The sequence below is a fragment of the Mobula hypostoma genome, chromosome 8, assembly GCF_963921235.1.
Source record: "Mobula hypostoma chromosome 8, sMobHyp1.1, whole genome shotgun sequence".
Taxonomy (NCBI): domain Eukaryota; kingdom Metazoa; phylum Chordata; class Chondrichthyes; order Myliobatiformes; family Myliobatidae; genus Mobula; species Mobula hypostoma.
In genome coordinates this window covers 139,967,705-139,992,963 of record NC_086104.1, presented here as the reverse complement: position 1 = coordinate 139,992,963, position 25,259 = coordinate 139,967,705, and the positions used below count along the sequence as shown (strand labels likewise).

Below are 25,259 nucleotides of genomic sequence, written 5' to 3'. Positions count from 1 at the left end.
CAATAGCTTCTTAAGAGAGTTTGACAGTGGTAACAAATGTTACACAGATCTCAGTCTGAAGCATCAACTGTCCATTTCCCTCCCTAGATGCTGCCTGACACATTGAGTTCCTCCAGCGTTTGTGTGTTGGTTTGACAGTATTGAACATCTCTTCATGACAGCTATATATTACAAGATTTATTGACTTTTCAAAAGATGTATGAATTTGGATGTGATTGAAAGTGTTTGGCATGAGCTTGAGCTTCTGCTGGCTGTTAATTTAAAGCCCAGCTGTGAAAATGTTGGAATAATTGAGAATAGAAGTGGTGAATACTGTGTTGCTTGAACATATGATCCAGAATGTTTGTGCATTCCCAGAACTGCATTTCTTTTCCATTTTAATGCTTTTTTATCATTGGTTTCAGGACTAGAGAAGTTATGCCGCTCGGCTCATCGAGTCTGCTCACCATTCCGTTATGACTCTGTATATTACTCCAGTTATATAACCATTTGAGCTCTGTTTCAGTCTCATGCATATTACTAATTTTAACTACTGTATCACTGGCATTCATGCCTTCCTCAAAATGAAGTCCCATACTTTATAATTCACATCTTGAAACCTCTTTGTCCAATTTTTGGTTATTTATCCTTGTATCTTTTTATGTCAATCAATATTAAATATTGTCACCTTTAACTGCTGTAAAGCCTCTTGGGCATTGTGCCACTGTTGTTGATATTGTCTTGCAGATATTTAACCAGATTGATAGATATGGAGGCCACTGATGTAAAGAATCCTTACTTAAACTATGGTATAGTGATAGACTGTGGAAGTAGTGGCTCGAGGCTCTTTGTGTACTGCTGGCCAAGACACAATGGGAATCCGCATGATCTACTCGATATCAAACAGATGAGGGGCACGAACAGACTGCCTGTGGTGATGAAGATAAAGCCAGGTGGGATTTGTCTTCTTAACTCTGCTTTTGAACTTTCAATATGGAAGATTTTGTAAAAGTACTGAGGAAGTTGACATGAATTAACACACAGAATTTGTTTAGGATTTGCAGTTTTTAAATCTGTATGTAAAGATGTCCTGATAAATGGGAAAACAGACTTTCTCTTAAGTGGATGGTGAAAATCAAAAGCTGCAGTTACTAAAAATCAAAGATCACAATTAAAACGCTTGGCAGAAAATCTAGAAGTGAGGCCTGGTTCTGGATGAAAATTGAATTCAGATTCAGATTTATTTATCACATGTATATCAAAACATGTAATGAAAGGCCTCATTTGCGTTAATAACCAACGCACCTATGGATGTACTGGGGGGGCAGCTCACAAATGTTGTCACACATTCTGGCACCAACAGAGCACGCCTGCAATGGTCAGCAGAACAAAACAGAACATAACAAGCAACAAAACAATAACAGCTGGACTAGATGCTGATAGGACCCCAAACTCTAGGCCCAAACTCTCAGCGCACCGACTGATCACCCCCCCCACCATGATTGATCTGATCCCAGGACAGCCCAACATCCTTCATCGCCCATCCATATTCCTTCAAGTTTGGAGCAAAGGCCTTGAATCCGGGCATCCTTCATCACCTGTCCACATTGCTGGCCTTTGATCCCTATTTCTAAACTTTTAATTCCCCCACATGCCCGTCCCTATACACTAACCTGCCCATAATGCTCCTGTCTGTCCCCAGAGCCATTCCTAGGAACTAATAAAGACAACTAAGTCTGAGAAACAATCTCAATGGAGACCACAGCCTGGCATCATCTTAACTAGAAGATATGCGATTGCTGTTCAAGAAGACCCGGTGCAGTTGTAAAAGTCTACAATGGCCCTTGACTGCTTTAAACTTCTATAATTTTGGTTCAGCATCTGAAGCATTTAAGGAGAGCTAAATAAATGCATTAAAAAATGTAATACGTAGTGAGATGAAGCAGGAAGCTAATCATGAACACCAATATTGATCAATAGGTATACTGATTGGCCTATTGCAGTGCTGCAATGATTTAACAGAGCTTTCATTCACTTCCACACATAGAATGATACAACACCAAAAGAGGCAATGAAGGGTAATGTATGATTATTTTTCTAAGTTGACATATACCATTACATTCTCAAACTTTCTAAAAGCCCTGCACTGCATCATTTTTCATGATTAGATTTTAAATCTTTGCACTGTGCATGACAGCGTTTTAGCACCACATTATGGGTCTTCTGAACGCAAATATTCATGTACACTATAATGTAACAATACACGACGGGCCCATCCAAATTTGTGTTTGATTTTTGGATCTATGACAGTGATTAATGTACAGATTGACTGCTAACAATAGTTGGATGTTGAATGGGACTTGTGATAGAGCTTGGATCAAATGGTTTTTCACTGAAAACAATTCTTAAAATTACAAATTATTCATTAGTTATACATACAGAAGTTTATTTAACTTTCAACTTTTTTTGCAGGTATTTCAGAACTGGCATCAACACCAGAAAAAGCTAGTGATTACCTCGCACCTCTTCTGAATTTTGCTGCAGACCATATTCCTCATTCTAAACACCAAGAGACTCCTTTATACATCCTATGCACTGCAGGCATGAGGATTTTGCCTGAAAAGTAACTTTTACTTGTATTTAAATAAATCCATTATCCTGTTTGGGTGGTGTTGCAAATAGGAACCGAATTTAAATGGGTGAAGCAATATAATAATTGTTTAAAAGCATTTTTACCATTAGTTGATCTGTTAATGGTTTCTATTCCTCCCTGCTCATAAAAACACAGCTGTAAGAAATTGATATGAATTTTGCAATCTGTAACACAGTACTATAGGCAGTTTAAAAAAAACAGGTTGTATCCAATTTTTTAATACGTAGCTGAGCTGGAAAATTGGGTCAATTCTTCAGAAAGCACAGTGGCACTGGTAAGTGGTAAGGTTGTGTTTCACTAGAAGCATAACATTTCTGGAATAGGGCAACACCTAAAACACAAATAATGTTTATAGAAAACACGAGAAATTCTGCAGATGCTGGAAATCCAAAGTGACGCACACACATGCTGTAGGAACTCAACAGGTCAGGCAGCAATTCATGGAAATGAACAAACTGTCGACGTTTTGGGCCGAGACCCTTTATCAGGACTGGAGTTATAGAATCATGGGAATTTCCAGTTCTGAAGGAGGCCAGTTAGTTCATCATCCAAGGCAGCCCAAATTAGGGAGTAAAAGTCTGGTAAATATTACCCTTTTTTTTTAAAGGAATGTTTTGTAAGTATGGTGTACCTCCTGATGAGATAAACATAATGTCAGATAGATTGGAGGCCTGAGAGAAGCTGCCATTTGTCTGTGTTTGCATTGAGAAATGATGATAATGCAAATCTTGAAATTGAGGATTTATGCTGTGCACTTGATCCAGGGGATTTGAGTTAGGGCACAGATAAACTGCTGGAACAACTCAGCGTCCATGGAGGGAAAGAGTTTAATTGATATTTCAAGCTGATACCCTGCCGCAGTTGACTATCTCACCCTTTGAGCCTTCACACTTTATTGAAATTAAGACTAATTTCCTCAAAATCTGTCAACCACTGCTTTGAATTTATTTGATGATTTTACTCAACTCTCTCTGCAATGGATATTTTAAAAAATGTCTCAAAAAAGTCTCTTTTAATCCTAAATGACTGACCATTTACCCCGAGAGCCTATCTCCAACAGGGGCTGTTGCTTCTCCACAACTGCCTTATTTATTCCTCTCAGAACGACTCAGTGGAATCTCCTTTTCTATACACTAAATAAAATAGGTATGTAATCTGGAACCCTTCATACATAGTAGAGCAAACGTTAATTCATATCATAGTGTGCATACTGAGCAGGTTGATCTCAGGTTGGACAACAATGGAGATAATACAGAGAAGCCTACAGCCCAGTCTGTCACAGGTAAAGCCCTCCCCACCGTTGAGCACTTACAAGTAGAGCTGTCACAGGAAAGAAGCATCCATCATCAAAGACCCCCACCATCCAGGCCATTCACTCTTTTCAGTGCTGCCATCAGGAAGGAGGTACAGGACTACACTGCCAGGTTCAGGAACAGTTACTATCCCTCCACCATCAGGCTTTTGAACCAGAGGGGATAATGTCACCCACTGCAATATGGAACTGATTCCACAATCTATGGGCTCACTTTTAAGGACTCTACAGTTCTTGATATTTATTTATTTATTATTCCTTTTTTCCTTTCAGTATTTTGCGCATTGTTTGTTTGTCCGCCTTTGTTGTGTGGGATATTTCATTGATTCTGCTGTGTTTTTAATTACTGTGAATGCCCACAAGAAAATGAATCTCAGGATAGTTATATGGTGATAAATATGTACCTTGATAATAGATTTTCTGTGAACTTTGAATTTTCATCTGTATGTCTGTATTCAGTTGTTGAAGAAAAACATTCCCCTTTAAGCTGGAAAGCATTAGAACATAGAATATTGCAGCACAGTACAGGCCCTTCGGCCCACAACGTTGTACCGACCATGTTTTGCCCATTTCAGGTGCAGTTCAGTTTGAATTCAACTGTGATATCCTTACTGTCAAATCCCTTGCTGCTAATCAATGTCACATAGATCATTCACTTTTGACAGGGAGCTAGAGTTGACAGATTGTCTTGGCCAGTCTGAAGTATGTAATTAAGAGAATGCGGATGCACATTTGTGTTTCACACAATATGAACAAATATATTCAAAGTGTTGACCACTGACATTTTTGTTTGGCAGCCAGCAAAATGCAATACTTGAAGACCTCCGTACAGATATCCCACTTCACTATGATTTCCTGTTTGCAGACTCACATGCTGAGGTAATTTCAGGCAAACAGGAAGGTATGTATTCTGTGCTTTCTATAATTTTAAATCAGTCATCACTTACTTGACAAATGTATTCTGTGGGTATTGTGGATAGATATTAACAGGCAAATTGCAACACTGGCACTGAGTTTGGTGTTAAGAATGATACACTGGTTGAATAGTAACTCTGCTATTATATCAGACAATAAGTTAAAGATTAGGCTTAATACTTAAAAATTACTTTTGGCACTTAAGGATTTGAAAATATCTTGCATGCAAACAGAGTATGTTTAGACTATATTCACAAAGTATAACAAAATAAAACTTGTGTTCATATCTTCACTTTTTTTTTGTGATTCTGGAATCGTAAGTAATTAATATTCAGTCTTTCTGTGGTGAGTTGTGCTTTTAAATATTTCTCTTTCAAAAATCGTTTTAGGTGTGTATGCTTGGATTGGAATCAATTTTGTCCTGGGAAGATTTGACCACATCAGTGCTGGTAAAAATAAATTAATGTATTATAAGGGATAATATGATTAAATTTTTGCTGTGTGTATTTTGTACCTTGTTATTTATAGCTTATTTTGCACTAGTTATGTTCCAATTAATATAAGTCTTTGCTAGTCCTTAAGATCGATAAATTTATAATGTAGGAATGGCATCATTACAGTCACCTCACAACTCTAGTGACCTGGGTTCAATGTTATGTGTTGGTGGTTAGGTTAATTGGCCACTGTGAGTTGCCCCAAGTATAAGTGAATTGCAGATTCAAGAGAAATTCAATAGGAAGGGTGGGTGGAAGAAAAGTTAGTGCAAATGGGGTGCTTGTTGGTCAGTGTGGGCTCAGTGGGTGCTAGGATATGTTTCTTTGCTGTGTGACATTACAGATGTTTGGCATGTTCTGCTAGAAGAGAGTCAGGTTCTGCCTTTGCTTCTTGCCGCATCAGCTTGTTTGAAAATCTGAATTAAGTTAGATATTTTGTGCATGGTTTTGAGATTAAAATATAATTTATTTTCCTACAGAAAAGTGAGCTGTCAGATAATTGGGTGTATTTTGGAGATATATACAGTATATTATGTGTGGTATCTGATTGTCATTGGCAAAACCGGTATTTATTGCTCAGCCACATTTGCCCTTAAAGATAGTAGTGAACTGCAGTACCTCTTGGTGAAGTTACTCTCATTCTTTGTCAGTAATTCCTAGCACCCAGTATTGATAAAGGAACAGTGATATGATTCAGAGTTGGACGGTGAATGTGAATCTGCCAGTGGCGGTGTATTTTTGTACCTTCCATCTTTGTACTCTGTGGTAGTTATCATAACATTGGGAAGTGCTGCAGGAATTCCCGGACTTCTCAGCTTGCAGATCAAAAGCTTAAACATCTTCCAAGTGTTTGTAGGATGAATAAAATCCATTCTGATCATTGTGTACTATGTGCATTGTGTACTAGTGTAAAGCTAATATGATTGCTTAAAAAAAAGTTAAACTTGACCTTTTCTGAATTCACACAGGTGAAGATTCGATGGTGGAAGTCAACGTTCCTGGCACTGAAACCCAGGCGGCCATTGTCCGCAAGAGGACAACTGGTGTGCTGGATATGGGTGGAGTTTCCACTCAAATAGCCTATGAAGTCCCCAAAACTGTAAGCTTTGCCTCTTCACAACAGGTTATTATCTGTCCAACCTACTTTTATTTTGCATTTTTCTTTTTATTCTGTATTCCCCACCCTTTGGTCTTTAACTTTGTTATCGAAGCCTTGTCTTCACAACTTTGCATGTTGGTTAGGCCGTATCTCGCTGATACTTATGTGCATGCTCTGTGAAAACTAATGGATTATCTTTGATCTTGTATGTTGTGTTGGCTTGTTTTTCTTTTGAAATGGCTGTTCTATTTTTAAATTAACTTCTTGTGAATCAGACAAAATTTTGCACTATTTTACAGTAAGTGGAGAAGGTCTGATAGCAGGCTTGATGGCAGAATGAATGGGCCTTTGATATGGATGTGGGAAAGCAGCAGTGGATGAGGGGATAAAGTGGTGGGTGTGAAAGGTTTATTGGAGAGGATGTGCAGGGTATGTGACATTCATTTCAGCATCCTTATCCTTAAAACCTTTGGAGTTGATAGTGCTTGGGAGTAAAGGGGAAAATGGGAGTGTGGAAAATCCTAATACTGTAAGACATAGGATTGGATTAGGCCATTCAGCCCATCAAGTCTGCTCCATCATATTCTCCTGGCTGATTTCCCCCTCAACCCCATTCTTGTGCCTTCTCTCTGTAACCTTTAACACTTTTACTAATTAAGAATCTATCAACCTCAGTTTTTAATATATCCAGTGACTTGGCCTCTATGGCCATTTGTGGCAATGAATTCCACAGATTCACTACCCTCTGGCTAAAGTAATCCTTCCTCATCTTAAAAGGACATCCTTCTGTTCTGAGGCTGTGCCCTCTGGTCCTGGACTCTCCTTGAGACAAGAGCCTCTGTGCAGCCTTTGCATGGAACTTGAGGTAGGGGGAGGACCAAAGTTTGCAATTCTGGAGTTTGAGGCCTGGAAGTCGAAGCTCCTGATCCTGAATCTGGTCTTCCCGTGTAAGGAGATGTTCGCAAGGGAACGCTGCTAACTGGCACATTCCAGGGTGCAGCGGACTGTGCTGAAAGTCAGCCTGGAGCTTGCTGCAGCCTCTGTGAAGGCTCATTGTAGAACAGCCCCAGTCTAGGGTTCTGTCACTGAATAACAGCAAGTTGCATTTTGTGCAGCAATAGAAAATGCTGGAAACACTCAGCAGGTCCGGCCGCATCTGTGGGAAGGGAGGAAGAGTTTGTTGTTTCAGATTGACGAATCTTTATGAAGACACTATGGGAGTGAGAACTTCAGATGCATTAAGTTAAATGAGTTTACAGGATTGCACTCTGAGAATTGGAAATGCCTGGGAAGTGCAGCAATTTGCTCTTAATGTATAAGAGTCTAAGGTGCTTCACTGGAAAGCTGCCAAACAAAACAGAACGTTTAAACAAATGAGGAGCCACTCAGAAAGGCATCCAAAAGTCTATGTTAAGGAGGAGGCCTTATGAAAAGACTGATGTAGGAAGAAACTTCCAGAGCATAGAGATTGGGGAGATTAGGCAGATTAAAGGGTGAGACCACTGATATTTTGGAGCATTGTAGGACTGGAAGAGATGAGGGCAGGTGGTGAGAACAAAGGGGGATTTGTAACAAGCTGGAATGTCCTTTTTTGATTTTCACTTCTGCATAGTTGAGTTAAATGAAGTTTCTGTTGATACTTGTTTATAATGAGTCTGCTGGAAATGGGGATAAATGCATACTACTTGATTAAGGTCCTCTGAGGACCAGTCCATTTGCTTAAATTTGCAATGACATTTGATATTGAATGCACAGAAATTTCCCACTACAAGACCAAGGGGAGGACATTGTCTTTTCTCACAGTAAAAGTGTAAACTCCCAGGTCACCACTGCTGTCTTAAGGAATCCCTTGGGGTTAAGCCTGACTGCTCGCACTCTGTGTTGTACTCCCCCTTGCACAGTTTTAAGACTATTTTCCATTCTGATCCCCAATTCCCTTACTGTCCAAAGTGATATGAAACTCCAATTTAAATAAGCTCATGCCTGAACAGTCATTCCTGTGGGTCCAGTGCACTGTCTTGATCCTCACCGGAGTAACCACTGAAGCCATGAGTTTGATTTTGTGCATAGGGAGGTGACGTCTGGAATAGATCCACAGAAACAGTTTGAAATTCACATGCAAACAACAGGAATTCTGCAGATGCTGGAAATTCAAGCAACATACATCAAAGTTGCTGGTGAACGCAGCAGGCCAGGCAGCATCTGTAGGAAGAGGTGCAAAAAGTCCTGACGAAGGGTCTCGGCCTGAAACGTCGACTGCACCTCTTCCTACAGATGCTGCCTGGCCTGCTGCGTTCACCAGCAACTTTGATGTATGTTGCTTGAAGTTCACATTGTTGCTTGGTGGGGGATGAACCACTACAGTATAAAGTCCTCGTTTTCATGTTCAAACGACTCCAAGGCCTTATTGTTCCTGGTGGCATTTTCCAAAGCTGAAGGCCCATATTACCTAGCAGAACAAAGTCTCTTTTCTCCTGTGTTCCAATTTAACTTATTAATTTTAATTCTTAATTTTGCTTGAACTTTAGATGAAAATGGTTGCAACAAGTTTGCATGCCTACTAGGAAATATGTCTTTTGCTTTAAAAGTGTCTCCTGCAGCTCCAATCTGCTAATTAAATTTGCTGATGACATTACACTGATTGGCCTAATCTCAAATAATAATGAGGCAGCCTACAGAGAAGAAGTCAGCACCCTGACACAGTGGTGTCAAGACAACAACCTCTCCCTCAATGTCGCCAAAACAAAGGAGCTGGTTGTGGACTCCAGGAGGAATGGAGATAGGCATCAATGGGTCTGTGGTTGAGAGGATGAACATCTTTAAATTCCTCAGCATACACATCACTGAGGATCTCACGTGGTCTGTACATAGTGGTTGTGTGTGTGAAAAAGGCACACAGCGCCTCTTTCACCTCAGATGATTGAAGAAGTTTGGTATAGGCCCCCAAATCCTAAGAACTTTCTACAGGAGCACAATTGAGAGCATCCTGACTGCCTGCATCGCTGCCTGGTATGGGCACTGTACTTCCCTAATTGTAGGATCCTGTAGAGAGTGCAGAGAGACAGCCCAGTGCATCTGTAGATGTGAACTTCCCACTATTCAGGACATTTGCAAAGACAGGTTGTAAAAAGGGCCCAAAGGATCATTGGGGACCTGAATCACCCCAACCACAAACTGCTCCAGCTGCTACCATCTGGGAAACGGTACCGCAGCATATAAGTCAGGACCAACACGCTCCAGGACAGCTTCTTCCACCAGGCCATCAGACTGATTAATTCATGTTGACATAACTGTATTTCTGTATAACTGTTATATTGTATTTCTGTATAACTGTTATATTGTTGTACATAGTATTTATTATAAATTACCATAAATTACACATTGCACATTTAGACAGAGAAATAACATAAAGATTTTTACACATGTATATGAAGGATGTAAGTAATAAAGTCAATTCAACTCAAGGTTTGCAGAAATCACGCAGGGCTTAGGAGCAATGAAGACCCTGCAGCAGTTTGTACATTGTGGATGAGAACTTTATGCTGTAGTGATTCATTCTCCCCAAGCACCAAAGTAAATTTTGAACCCCTCTACTTACAGCCTGTCTTTCTGTAGATTTTTTCCTAGAGGCCACCTTCCCAGTATGTGAAACCAAACTTTTGGTCTCAGCAAGAATTCAGTGAGCATGGACAAATTTCAGTAGACCCGGACCCAGAAAGTGACAGTTCAGTGATTGAGCATATGAAAACCAAAGTTTGATAGCACTTTGGATCATAAAGGTACTTGGCAAGAAAATGGCCTCAAGCCATGACTCTGAATTTTGGAGTGGACCCAAAGAGCCATATGACTTTCCCTTCTACTTAATGTGATCAATCCCAGTGAATTTGTATTTGTTTGCCGTAGGAAGTTAATCCTGGTGTTTGGCTGTTTGCGTGGTATTGTGATAAAATTCTCTTTTCCTCTATTTGTCCTCCTCTCAATGTTGAAAGAAAAGAAGGATATTTTCTGTCGTGATCTTGGGGGATATCAGTGTGCTTTTCCTTTGTCTCTTTCTTTCTCACTTAATTCAAAGTTTGCCAGTAATTTGAATATAATTTTCATTTTTCCCATGTAATTTCAATCCTTGAATCTGTTCAATTACTGAGGCACCCTGTTTGTGCCATCATCCCACCAGCTCATGGCCCCAGTAAGTTAAGGTACATTTTATATTTAAGCTAAAGGCACAAAAAAAAACAAGTCTAACAAATCTAATTGTTTTCTGCTGAATCCAGCTGATGCCCATTTAACTCTTATACATTTATTTTCATTTCACTTTGGGCCAATGTCTGCTCACTTCCTTTAGGTCGAATTGCTATTCTACTTATTCAATGCTGTTTGTTAATTATGCTTTGTAATTTGAGCTGCATGCTGAAAGGTCTAGGTGCAGGATAAAGTTGTCTTCTTATGTTTGGTTACTCTCACTTTGAGCAGGAGGAAGTAGCCAAGAACCTGCTGGCAGAGTTCAATCTGGGCTGTGATGCCCATCAAACAGAGCATGTATACAGAGTCTATGTCACCACATTTCTAGGTTTCGGTGGGAATGCTGCCAGGCAGCGCTATGAAGAACAGATTGTCTACAAGACTATGCTCACAAACAGGTACTGAAACTATTTGAGGATAGATTCATACATGTGGGCCAGGCAAATATATTTTGTGGCCCACCTGGTGGATTTCAGTGTGTTTGCTCCATTTGTGCTTCTTCCCACTCTGCTCCATCTTTTTTAAGAGAGAAGGTAGTAGCATCAGTACAACAACTCTACATGTCATGGTATAATTGTTGAACAGAATATAAATGAGCTCTTAGGCCCACATGTCCAAGCTGACCTTGTTTGCCCATCTACACCAATCCCACTTTCCCACATTAGAGTCATTTCCTTCTTTGCCTTGCTTATTTAAGTATCTATCGGAATAACTCCCTAACACAGTAAATTTATTTGATTCCACTACCTCCTGTGGCAGTGTATTTCAGCTGTCAACAACTGTCCCCTTTAAATTTTCTATCTCTCAGCTTAAAACTAAGCACCCTTGTTTTTGACGCCCTACAAGATTTTTCAAGCCAATGAAATACCTCCCAAATAGAGATGTTGACCATCCTTTTAAGCTGCACGTCGTGTTTATAAGCGAATTAAAAATTGAACTTGAAACAGTCAGAATCCTGAGAATAGTTTTCTATTATAGAACATGAGCAAAAGGAGTTTGTTTTTTGAGTAAATCCAAAACTTATTAATACAAGATTGTAATTAATAAATCCAAAAGAAAGTTAATAAATTTCTTGGTGTGACAAGCACTGAGAACATGAAGCTCACACCGACTTCTGGAAGTGACAGGTATTGATTTAGGGGAAGCTTGATAGGTCCATAATGTAAACTTAAATTCGTCGGGCCAATAACCACACCACAAACAGTTCTTTACTTTATCTTATTCACCAGTTTAATTTGTTCAAACTCAGCTGGCGAGAGGTATAGAGCCAAACACCAGAGGGACAGATTTCCTCTCCCCCTGGGGGCCCGTATCAGACCTCTGTCTAACATGCAGACAAGTTACAATTTATAGAACTCGAAAGACAAAGAGCACTTAGTTCAACTGTTATTCTCACCAAGTCTGTTGGAGCAAAACTTAATTAATTAGATAAGAAAGTCCACTAAATTAACGTTTTAATTAAAGATGAATGTACTGTGCAGTCCTTATCAGTTATTCCCTTTGCTAGGCCCTGACTTAATAACAGACAGATGTTCATTCCTGTCCTTTTTAGTGGGTCTTCCCTTTCCCTAAACAAAAGAGGGTACAGTACTTAGCTCAATTTTTGCAAAACCATAAGGCAGGATGTGTGCGACCGATAAGCAGAACCTAACCCCCAGAACATTACAAAGTCAGGAGACATCTGCAAGGTTGTTAGTCTGAAACCTGCCTCAGGCGGATTACTCAGAGCAGAATAAACAGAATTTTGTAAGCAATTTTAACCCGTTATCTACAAGAATCTAAAAGTCATTTCCTACTTCCCCAATACGCTTAAAACTTCATTAATAAGGGAAAGAAATAAAAAGATTTGCAGGTAGGGTGAAATGAAGTCAGCCACAGCACAAAAAAACACAGCTCAGATTATATGGGTTTGTTTTCTATTAATAATTCTGAGAAAGTTCTTGTTTTGTCTGTTGCTTGATGTGTTAAAAGCAAAACAATTTATGTTGTTTATTGAACTGCTTGGTTTGAGAGGGGAAAGGTACAAAACATGGTTTGGATCACTAACCCAGTATTAGGTATTTTGCTGTGTGCAATGCCCAAGATATGTTGTGTGGTGGAATTTCCTTTATGATTCTTGTTGTGGCTGATGGGAATATGGGAGAAAATATCAGTGAGTGGATTAGTTGGGGTGGGCTGTACAGTGTGGATGATGGAAAAAGAGGCGATTGGTATGGTATAAATTTTAAAACATCATTGGTGGTAAAGGGGTGGGTTTGATGAGGGGAGAAATAAACCTGGAGGAATAAGAGCATATGATCCTGGGGCAGGTGAAGCACTTCCAGTTTGTCAGCATTTAACGTGAGTGGCATTTGTCATCCTTGTGCGAGTCTACATTCTACACTGTTAGACAACACTGGGCATGCCTGGCAATTCTCAAGTGGTAGTGGTCTGCGCACAATGGTTTGTGCAGGCCTGATATAAAGCATACGCATTCTCATTTGTTTGACTGGAAAGACATAGTAACTGTTACAACTAATATTTGGGGAGAACATGAAGGGGAACCTCTTCCCTTAGAGGGTGGTGAGAGTGTCGAATGACTTGCCAGCTGAAGTGGTGGATCCAGCTTCCATTTAAACATTTGAGAGAAATTTGGATAGGTACATGGTTGGGGGAGGTATGGAGGGCTTTGGTCCAAGTGCAAATCCATGCGTCTGGGCAGAGTAATAGTTTGGCAGGGATTAGACAGGCCATAAGGCCTGTTTCTGTGCTGGTGCATTTTATGATTAATGGAGAGAAGTGAAAATGTAATCATGTTAAATAACAATAAATTCACTTGCCTCATTTCTGTTGCAGGTTGCTGGGGCAGAAGACGGGTACATCTGAGGAAATCCCATACTTGGACCCCTGTTTGCCAGTTGACATCAAGGATGAAATTCATCAAGATGGGCATACTGTGTACTTGAGAGGACTGGGAGATTTTGACTGGTGTCGGGAAGTGATTAGCCCCTTATTGAATAAAACTAATGAAACTTCGACATCCCTTAGTGGGGTCTACCAGCCACCCGTAGACTACAGAAACAGTGAATTTTATGGTTTTTCTGAATTTTTTTACTGTACTGAAGATGTCTTGCGAATGGGTGGTGCCTACAACGTTACTAAATTCATGAAGGCTGCTAAGGTATTGAGCTGAATTTCATATATCCAGTGAAATGTCTCTAAATGTACATCTTGATTGTCAGGTGGGTATTCATCTTGCCTGAGTGGGTACAGCTCTCTGTGTGCCAGTTTATGGTTCAAGTCTCACTGCAGAAGCTTGAAAATAGACACACTGCCTGATGCTGCAGTGCTTTAGCATGGGAGCACCACACTGCTGAAAGTGCCATCTTTCAGAAGAGATGTCAAACTAAAATCACATCTGTCAACTGGTGTTTTAGATCTCTTGATAAAATCTTAGAGCACAGCTGTTGTCTCTGGTGTCCTAAATAATAATTGAAGTATCGAAGATCATCTTTATGTGTCACATGTTCATTGAAGCATACAGTGAAATGTGTCATTTGGTCAACAACCAACGCAGTGCATGTATGTGCTAGGGGCAGACTGCTAGTGTCACCATGCTTTTGGTGCCAGTATAGCATGTCCACAACTTACTAACCCTAGCTCCTGGGTGTTTGGAATGTGGGAGGAAACTGAGCACCTAGAGGAGACCCATGCATTGACGAGGAGGATGTACAAACTCATCGCAGACAGTGGCAGAGATTAAACCCCATTTTACAGTTAGCATCATAAACTGTTAACACTAACTGCTATGCCACTGTGCTGCCCAATAATTCTGCATGAATTGCACCACTGGGGAGAAAACAATTGGGTATCATCACATGTGGGCCAGAGAGGACAAGCCTTTCTTGCAAGTTTTACATCAATTTGTAAGCCAGCATTTTAACTTGACTGAACTTCTAGGATGTGCGAAATGACAGCATGATGGTCAAATCAGCTTGCCTTTCCTGTTCCTGACTGCTTAGCTGACTAGGTAATTATCTTTTGTGGTTTATCAGATGTCTTTTGAGGCTTAGTTCACACAAGGTGGTTTCAAGATGCACCTGTTTACATGCTTTTCAAAAGGGATTTATTCTTTGCAGAGGTGACATTTGACAGTCTGAAAGGTCTTCAAACAATTAAGTGCAGTGGATAGAAAAGAAGGTTAAGGGAAGATTTGATAGACTTGTTTAAATTCAAATGTTATCAATTCATGGATACCAGGGTGCTGATATAAAGTGGAGACCAGCAATCACTATCATCATCAATCTCCAAATCTGCCAATTATTCTTGGTGCTACCATTGATTTGTTTTCACTGGCAGCAGGGTTAGTCACCAGAGCCCACAGCTTTGGCATCAGCAAAATAACCTGAAACAATGTGAATAATAAAATTTATTTTTATGCAGCAAGTAATCGGAATGTAGCATTGTATTCCCTGCCTCATCAGATAATAGATTCAGTAGTAGCCTTTAAAAGGAAATAGCAAAAGTACATAGTGAAAAGTTGCAGGTTTATATAGAGAGAGCAAGGAAGTAGGTCTAGTTGGATTAAAGAGCTAGCATAAACTCAGGAGACTAGTCCTGACGAAGGGTCTTGGCCCGAAATGTCAACTGTACCTCTTCCTAGAGATGCTGCCTGGCCTGCTGCGTTCACCAGCAACTTTGATGTGTGTTGCTCAGGAGACTAGCATTGTTTATGTGTGTTCTTTTTAATATATAGGATTATTGTGCAACAAAGTGGACAGTTCTGAAGGAACGTTTTGACCGTGGCTTGTACTCCTCTCACGCGGACCTGCACAGACTGAAGTGAGTGGCTCGTGGTATTGCATTCATCTCACTGAACAAGGAAATGTTATAGTGGATCCTCATTCCTATCTCATACTTGTACAAATACTGTGGTTCAATGAAGATGAAGCTGGCCATGCTCTACCAGCCCTACTGTGGACTGTTAAAGCCTCCATTCCTATCATCTATGTACTAGAGCAGAGCGTACTTGCTAACCTCCTGAGTGTAGCATACTGAGCTCTGATTACCTGCTATAGCACATTTTCCAAAAGCATGTTTATCTTGTAGCACTGGAGGTAAGGGATGGAAGGAAGTAGAATGTCTTTCTTATTTTTCATCTTTGGTATAGAGCTTGAAATCACACTAAGAGAGAAAATCTAAACTAAATCTGTGTTCAGGGAGACTCAGATGTATACATAATGACAAGTAACAAACAGGCATCTGCTGCCAGATCATTGGGATTGAACGACATAATCCTTTTCAAAATGCTACCTTCTTAAAGGTGCTCAAATTCAAGAGTACCGAGAACCAGAGCAGGATTGTCTTCTCTACCCTGATGTTAGAATGCAACTGCAAAACTTTCTCAGCTATGAGTCTCCAATACTTAACTAAATTTATTTATTCAATGACTGAGGCTCAGTGACAAGGTTGGCATTTTAATTCATGTTCCTACATGCTTTTGAGAAGCTCATAGTCATGTGCTTATTAAACTGTTGTACTCCTGTTAGTTAGGAAATTGGAACATTTTGACCCAACCATGATGAAAGAATAGAGGTACATTTCCAAGTCAAGAGGTGGCATTGCTCCAATGCGACTATGCGATGGTAGATGAAGTGAGTTCAGGAGATGCTGGTGAAGAAGCCTTGTTTAATTGTGGTCAAGATTTGGTGGATGATGCTAAGTGCAGCCATTGCATTCCAGAATGAAAAAGAGTCAATGTCATTGATGTGAATAGTTTTATTAAGTTTCAGCTAATGGTGACATCAGGATTTTAGTGTAGGGATATTCAATGATTGTGTCATTAACTAGTAAGGGTAGCTCAATAAATTCTCTATTGGCAATACTATTTGTCCGGCATGGGTGTTCTTTACTCTCCATTGCACTCAATCTTGAAACTTCCAGATGGACTTTGTTCTATCACTTGTGTGAGAAGGTGCTGCTTAACTTCACTTCTCATTGTTCTTGCTAATTTACTGTGTCTTGTGGACTTTTAGGGAGAATAATTTGGCTTTCCTCTCTTTACTTATGTGTTTAAATGTCAAGATTGCATCACTTGGATCAGTCATTAGCCAAAGGGAATACTACATTCTCGGAGAATAGGGCTGAAACACGCTTTGAATAAGGCATCCTTGTGAAATGGTTTGATAGGTGAAACGTTTGTGTGTGAATTTAATCAACTTCATCTTTGATCCCAGTTTTTGTAATGGGAAGGTAACCAGGGCTGATGGGTTCCCAGAGAATGGGGGGTGGGGAGGGGTTGGTAATAGAATTGCTGAGGTGAAGCCAATTTTTTCCTGGACAAGCTCTCCTCTGTCACATTGACACCCCTGGGCTTTGGTGCCAGCCCAGCATATTTTCTAAACAATTCGATGTTACTTCTGTTAGTTCCCAGACTTAACTTACTTGAACAGTAGCTCAATCATTTTTTCTAGTGAACCCGGTGAATTTAAAGGTAGTAGGAAATATACAAGCACTGGCTGCAACCTAATCATAGTCTAGGCTCCTGGTGTTCAAAACCTCAGTCTGAGATGTGACTGCACATCCAACACATCGTCCAAATGCCATCCCTGACTGCTTCCCAGGCCCCTGGCTCTGGCAACACTACTTCTCCCTGAACTCTGAACCGCTGTCTCACTAATGAATAAGCCAGGAGTTATACTGTCAGAATACCTAAATGTCTGGAAATTGTGTTATGAACATTTAACTATACTTATGAATATTTTACTTTCCTCAGCTCAAGACTCTGAAGAAAGAGTATCTTATTTTACTTTCTTATTGTAAGACAACAGGAAAGCTTGGGGGCAAAATCTGTAAATGCTGTGTGTGTTAAATTCAGGTATCAGTGTTTTAAATCGGCGTGGATGCATGAGGTTCTTCATCGTGGGTTCTCCTTCCCTGTGAACTATACCAACTTGAAAACAGCTCAGTTGGTCTATGACAAGGAAGTACAATGGACACTTGGAGCAATCCTCTACCGCACTCGTTACCTACCCTTAAGGTGAGACTCATTCGAGGTTTATACATCTTCCTTCTCTCAACTGATTCCCCATGCACTTTAGATTCTTTCCACAATTCTGTCTGACTTGCTGATTGTTTCCAGCATTTTATTATTTTTATTTCTACATTTTAGTGATTTTTTTAAGAGATAAATATTGGCCTTGTTGCAATGGCAAATTCGCCTATGCATTATCTAGTGAGGCTGTGGGATTTTGTTCACCCACTATGGAAAGTAGAGAGGGGACCTTGGTGTAATTTCCTAACGATAAAGGATTTGCATTATTGTCACACCCAATTGAAACTTAGAATGAAATGTGTTGTATTGCATCAACGTTCAACACGGTCCAAAATGTGCTGGGGGCAGCCTTCAAGTGTTGCCATTTGCTTCCAGTGCCAACATAGCATGCCCACAACTTACTAACCCTAACTTCTATGTTCTTGGAATATGGGAGGAAATTGGAAGCCCCCAGAGGAAACCCACGCGGTCACGGGGAGAATGTACAAACTCCTTACAGACAGCAGCAGTAATCGAACCCTGATCTTAAAGTGGCACTCTAAAGCATCGTGCTGACTGCTGTTGCTATTGTGCCACTCAGCACGTGAAGCATTTGACCTCTGACTGATGAGTGCACTCTCAGTCCTGCACTGGGGCATCTGCCAGACTTCTGTGCTTAAGTTTATGGAATGGGACTTGATCTATGTCTGGCCCAAGATTTCTTCTCAATTTTGCATGTCCTTCGACTCCAAGTGAGTGATGCTAGAAGTCTGTGCATGTGTTAAAGATTTTTCTTTATGCCAGAGGAATTGAAGATGGATTGAGAAGAGCTAGCAAGCGCACTTGTTGGATCTGGGATGCAGATTTGAACTCAGGTTATGCTGATACAATCTCCCTGTTCCTCTTCTGCCTTCAGTAATTTACAGTGCAGAACAATCGTCTACTGGATTGCACGGGGGATTGCAGGTTACTTAGAATGACAGAGGGGCCAAGATTGCATTTCTTAGGATCTGCATAAGTTGGTGACATGTCCACCTTCTAGTCTGAACAGTATGGGTCAAATCCAACTGGTTAAACTTAAGCACAGTACCTTAGGCTGTTGGCCCAATGCAGGACAGAGCGAATATGGCTCGATCAGAGGTGTCATTTTTCGGATAAGAAATTAAATCAAAGTTCCCTCTGTGCTATTTCAGGTGGATGTACAATTAACTCCAAAGGCTCATTGGATATCACACAGATAAGTTCGCTATCTGTCAAAACAACATCAGTTAAAAGCAGAACTAAAGTAGAAAATACTAGAATAATTGCATAGATAAGACAGGAACTGTGGAAATAGAAGCTGAGTTAATGTTTCGGGTGAAAGATCCTGGGTTGAAACTGCCCTGTTCAATGTTCTGTTGTTCAGCACCAGTACTTAAATACAAATTCTCCATTTACCATGATGCTGTTTTACTTGGGAGCTTGTGTACACGTTGGTTGTTAGGTTCTGTATTGATTACTTTCAGATCAATGCTAAAGAGCCACTTGATTCTCATTGGATAAAGCTTGTTGATCTGGTCACCCTGAACAATATGTAAAGACACAGGAACAGGAGAAGGCCATCTGGTGCTTTGAAGTGCTCTGCTATTCAATTTGTCCTTTTCCAAGTTTCACCTCTTTCACCATATCTCTTGAAGACTTGTATTTCCTCCAAATCTATCTATCCTTTTTTTGAATATATTCAACAGTTGACTTCTGTAATAAGAGGATTTCACGATTTCACCATGAAGAAATTTTGCCCCATCACAGTCCTGAAGACTGAGACTGTAATCTCTGGTTCTGGACTCCCCGACCCTTGACACCTCCCCCCCACCCACCAGCAAAGGGAAACATTCAAGCTGATCCAATCTGTAAAACACCATCAGAATATTGTCGAGTTCAATGAGATCTTTGGCTTAATTAGGAAGGGGAAAAAAAATTATGAGAGAAAACTGGCAGAGAACATAAAAATGGACTGTAAAAGCTTTTATAGATATGTAAAAAGGAAAAGACTGATAAAGACAAATGTAGGCCCCCTGCAGACAGAAACAGGTGAATTGATTATGGGGAGCAAGGACATGGCAGACCAATTGAATAATTACTTTGGTTCTGTCTTCACTAAGGAGGATATAAATAATCTTCCAGAAATAGTAAGGGACAGAGGGTCCAGTGAGATGGAGGAACTGAGTGAAATACATGTTAGTAGGGAAGTGGTGTTAGGTAAATTGAAGGGATTGAAGGCAGATAAATCCCCAGGGCCAGATGGTCTGCATCCCAGAGTGCTTAAGGAAGTAGCCCAAGAAATAGTGGATGCATTAGTGATAATTTTTCAAAACTTGTTAGATTCTGGACTAGTTCCTGAGGATTGGAGGGTGGCTAATGTAACCCCACTTTTTAAAAAAGGAGGGAGAGAGAAACTGGGGAATTATAGGCCGGTTAGCCTAACGTCGGTGGTGGGGAAACTGCTGGAGTCAGTTATCAAGGATGTGATAACAGCACATTTGGAAAGCGGTGAAATGATCGGACAAAGTCAGCATGGATTTGTGAAAGGAAAATCATGTCTGACGAATCTCATAGAATTTTTTGAGGATGTAACTAGTAGAGTGGATAGGGGAGAACCAGTGGATGTGGTATATTTGGATTTTCAAAAGGCTTTTGACAAGGTCCCACACAGGAGATTAGTGTGCAAACTTAAAGCACACGGTATTGGGGGTAAGGTATTGGTGTGGGTGGAGAATTGGTTAGCAGACAGGAAGCAAAGAGTGGGAATAAACGGGACCGTTTCAGAATGGCAGGCGGTGACTAGTGGGGTACCGCAAGGCTCAGTGCTGGGACCCCAGTTGTTTACAATATATATTAATGACTTGGATGAGGGAATTAAATGCAACATCTCTAAGTTTGCGGATGACACGAAGCTGGGTGGCAGTGTTAGCAGTGAGGAGGATGCTGAGAGGATGCAGGGTGACTTGGATAGGTTGGCTGAGTGGGCAAACTCATGGCAGATGCAATTTAATGTGGATAAATGTGAAGTTATCCACTTTGGTGGCAAAAATAGGAAAACAGATTATTATCTGAATGGTGGCCGATTAGGAAAAGGGGAGGTGCAACGAGACCTGGGTGTCATTATACACCAGTGATTGAAAGTGGGCATGCAGGTACAGCAGGCGGTGAAAAAGGCGAATGGTATGCTGGCATTTATAGCGAGAGGATTCGAGTACAGGAGCAGGGAGGTACTACTGCAGTTGTACAAGGCCTTGGTGAGACCACACCTGGAGTATTGTGTGCAGTTTTGGTCCCCTAATCTGAGGAAAGACATCTTTGCCATAGAGGGAGTACAAAGAAGGTTCACCAGATTGATTCCTGGGATGGCAGGTCTTTCATATGAAGAAAGACTGGATGAACTGGGCTTGTACTCGTTGGAATTTAGAAGATTGAGGGGGGATCTGATTGAAACGTATAAGATCCTAAAGGGATTGGACAGGCTAGATGCGGGAAGATTGTTCCCGATGTTGGGGAGGTCCAGAACGAGGGGTCACAGTTTGAGGATAGAGGGGAAGCCTTTTAGGACCGAGATTAGGAAAAACTTCTTCACACAGAGAGTGGTGAATCTGTGGAATTCTCTGCCACAGCAAACTGTTGAGGCCAGTTCATTGGCTATGTTTAAGAGGGAGTTAGATATGGCCCTTGTGGCTACAGGGGTCAGGGGGTATGGAGGGAAGGCTGGGTTCTGAGTTGGATGATCAGCCATGATCATAATGAATGGCGGTGCAGGCTCGAAGGGCCGAATGGCCTACTCCTGCACCTATTTTCTATGTTTCTATGTTTCTATGCTCCCAAGCTGCTGTGTAATAGAGGCTCAGTTGCCACAGTCTTTCCTGAAATGGAGCCCTGTTATCCCAGCAATCAGTTAGGTGAATATTTATGGTACTGGCAAATGGATCCTTTAATCTTTAAGGGGGTCTAAAACTGTATTCTCTATTCCAGGTGTAGTCTTAAAAAGGCCTTTATAATTATAGTAAGACATCCTTGCTCCTGTATTCTAGACTTTTTACATAACATAGAACCATAGAAATCTACAGCACATTACAGGCCCTTCAGCCCACAATGTTGTGTCGACCGTGAAACCTACTCTAGAAACTGCCTAGAATTTCCCTACCGCATAGCCCTCTATTTTTCTAAGCTCCATGTACCTATCTAAGAGTCTCTTAAAAGACCCTACTGTATCTGCCTCTACCACCGTTGCTGGCAGTGCATTCCATGCACCCACCACTCTGTGTGGAAAAACTTACCTCTGACATCCCCCTTGTACCTACTTCGAAGCACCTTAAAGCTAGCCCCCTCATGTTAGCCATTTCAGCCCTAGGAAAAAGTTTCTGGATATCCACACGTACTTCAACTATTTGCTGCACCTCGATGTTTGCTGCCATTGATAGGTGTTCTAGGCCACGCAGAAGCTTTTGTATAATCAACATTATTTCACCATTTAGATGCTTTTTTATTTCTTTTACCAAAAGACAGAAATTTTACTTTATTTTCTCTACCATGTACCTGCCCACACATTCAACCTGTCCAACTTGTCTTAAAGCGTCTTTGTATCATTTTCATAATGTTGTTAGTGAACTTAGTATTACACTTAGTTCCCTATTCCAAATCATTGCTGTATATTGTGAACTGTGTGTAGTCACTAATCAATGCACTACCTCATTTGTCTGCAGCAAAAAAGGCCCAATTTTTCCTTTAGTGTTTCCTTGTACTACAATCCCTTGTTTCCAATGTTGCATACTAACTACTTCTGTTGGGACTTTTTCATAGACTTAGTGAAAATCTAAATATCTGTTCAACCATTTTCATCTTCAGACAAAACAGGTTTAACCATTTTCATCTTCAGACAAAACAGGTTTGTCAAAAAATACTTCTTTCATAAATCCATTATTTGGGCCCCATTCTCTAAGAAAGGATGTGCTGGCCATGGAGATGGTCCGGAGGAGTTCACAAGAATTATCCTGGTCAATGTATGAGGAGCATTTGATGTCTCTGGGCCTTTACTTCTGTGGAGTTTTGGAGAATGAGTGGGGATTTTGTTGAAACTAATTGAATATTGAAAGCAACACACACAAAATGGTGGCGGAGCTCAGCAGGCCAGGCAGCCGAGAGCCTCCTTCAGGGCTCAAAACATCAACTGTTTACTCTTTTGCATAATGCTGCTTGGCCTGCTGAGTTTCTCCAGCACTTTGTGTGTGCTGCTTGGATTTCCAGCATCTGCAGATTTTCTCATCCTAATATTGAAAGGCCTAGGTAGAGTGGATGTGGAGAGGATGTCTTTCTATAGCAGGGGAATTTAGGACCAGAGGCCATAGCCTCAGAATAGAGGGACATCCCTTTAGCCAGAAGGTGAATCTGTGAAATTCACTGGCATAGATGGCAGTCATTGAGTGTATTTAAACCAGTGGTTGATAGGCTCTTGATTATTAAGAGTGTCAAAGGTTACTTGTAGGATGAGGAAAATGGGGTTGAAAGGGATCATAAATCAGCCATGATGGAATGACGGAACATACTCAATGGGGCAAATGGTCTGATTCTGCTCCTATGTCATAATGTCTAACATTTTCTAACTGTACTTTGATTGCATCTTTTCATTGACTGTAGCATTTCCCCTACTACTGACATAAGGCTAGCAAGTCTCCTTTCTTTCCCTACTTTTTTAACATTGGGTATACTTTTGTCATCTTCCAATCTGCGGGAGTTATTCTGACATTTTTGAAGGTTACAGCCAATGAAGTCACTGAATCCATGACTGCTGTTTGTTGTAGCCTAGGATGCAGAATATAAGACATGAGAGATTTATTGGATTTTGGTCGCATTAATTTCTCCAGCACCCTCCCCGCTTTTTTTTAAAAGACTCATTTTTATTAGACTCTCTTTATGCTTAGCATCTTCTTGCTTGCTATTTCATTACCTTTTCCATGAAGAGTGAACCAAGCTTTAGTTACTTTGCTACTTCTTTGCTCTCCCTTATCAAACCCTCCATTTATAAATGTAAGAGCACTACATTTGTCTTCAGTAATTTTTTTATAAATTGTAAACTTATAAAGTTTTTATTGCAATTTTCCTCTCATACTCTGTATTGTTTTCTTAATGTCACGGTCTTCTTACTGATTTCTAAATTGCCCTCAATGCACTTATGGTATAAGAAACTTTAAAAATGGGTCCCATTTGCTGCCAGTGCACTAATCAGTGGCTTTTTAAATATCTTTGGCAATTATTTCCTCTCATTCTGTTTGCCTTGATGTCAACAGGGACATTCAACAGGACAATTTCAAGGTGAACCACTCACACTGGAGGGGCTTCTCCTTCGTCTACAACCATTATTTATTTTTTGTCTGTTTCCTGGTGGTCCTCTTGTCCATCGTTCTCTACTTGCTGCGACTGCGACGGATCCATCGCAGGATGTTGCACAACTCCTCGCCTGCTGCGCTCTGGATGGCTGAAGGCGGGCTACCTCAGATATCCGAAGTTTCTTGAGATCCTGTGGCTGGAATGGCAGCTTCTTGGGGTGAAGTTTGTCTGCCAGCATGATCTTTGTTGAGGAACACGAGGCAACGTGCAAAGCTTTGAAATGGTTTCCATTGGACTGGCACAGCAGGTATATGGACATTGTCATCTGGCTTAACTTTTCCTCCTGGACATCCTTCAGATCTTCACCTGTCTTTTAGGGCTGTCAAGACTGATTTGTATGTTTCCTTCCATTGGTTTGTCAAGTGGTAGGCTGCAAAACGTGATCTTCAAAGTTTGTATAAGAGAATGGAACCTCCTAAAGTTGTCAGATGTCTTGCACAAAGTAATAGTAGTCAACCAGGTTTGGGGCTTTGAGTGACAAAACTTCCCATTTTGTCTTTCATTTAAAAAAAAATTAAACATTTGGAAAACCGTGTTACTTTGCAGAGTGTTCTAAGCCAAACCTGGATGTCTCCTTTCAGGGGAAGAGAGTCTGGTCCAATACATGCTTGTAATATGAAAATGAATGACAATCGAACATGTTGAAATGTTTATTTATAATTGCAATAAATTGAGCTGATGAGGATACATTTGTTACTTAGCAATCAATGACCATGTGATAATAAATGTCTTTACAAAATATCCCTTGCCTTCATCATTGTTCTGTTGCATATAATGCAGTGTTTTGACCTAGATGCTGTGTAACATGTCCCTAAACCTGGATGCCTGGCTACGTGCTCCATCACAATGTCTTTTACATTTTCACCTCCTAACATTACCTATCCCCACTTCTGCCTCATCCCACGTGTTGCTGAATTACTTATTCAGCCCTTTGCTTCCATCACACCCAAATTTTCTGTTTCTTCTTACCAAACTCTCACCTTGCAACTGTAAGCTTCTCCTCACCTATTGTAAATTGCACCAAGTTCCATTGACTGTGCATTGGCTTCTGGCAGCATGTCTTCACCCTCTGTTTTCATACTTGTTCATGACTTTTCCTTCCTCTGACTTTCCGCAGCCTATATCCCCTCCTGAGCTCTCTG

At 40.7% G+C, this 25,259-nt stretch overlaps 1 protein-coding gene across 4 annotated transcripts in view; it reads left to right on the top strand.

Moving 5' to 3' along the window:
* entpd4 (ectonucleoside triphosphate diphosphohydrolase 4) overlaps positions 1–24,838 on the top strand; it is a 34,614-nt gene extending 9,776 nt beyond the window's left edge. For 2 of the 4 annotated variants that reach the window (XM_063056966.1, XM_063056967.1), the window contains exons 4-13: positions 727–932; positions 2,452–2,602; positions 4,742–4,845; positions 5,249–5,308; positions 6,322–6,476; positions 10,923–11,089; positions 13,527–13,851; positions 15,427–15,512; positions 17,548–17,709; positions 24,018–24,838. In XM_063056966.1, the coding sequence (XP_062913036.1) occupies positions 727–932; positions 2,452–2,602; positions 4,742–4,845; positions 5,249–5,308; positions 6,322–6,476; positions 10,923–11,089; positions 13,527–13,851; positions 15,427–15,512; positions 17,548–17,709; positions 24,018–24,243 (1,642 nt within the window). In that variant the 3' untranslated portion in view covers positions 24,244–24,838. The remainder of the gene's footprint in view (positions 1–726; positions 933–2,451; positions 2,603–4,741; positions 4,846–5,248; positions 5,309–6,321; positions 6,477–10,922; positions 11,090–13,526; positions 13,852–15,426; positions 15,513–17,547; positions 17,710–24,017) is intronic. The other 2 variants (XM_063056968.1, XM_063056969.1) reach the window with 2 other exon arrangements.
* Positions 24,839–25,259: the final 421 nt, after the last annotated feature.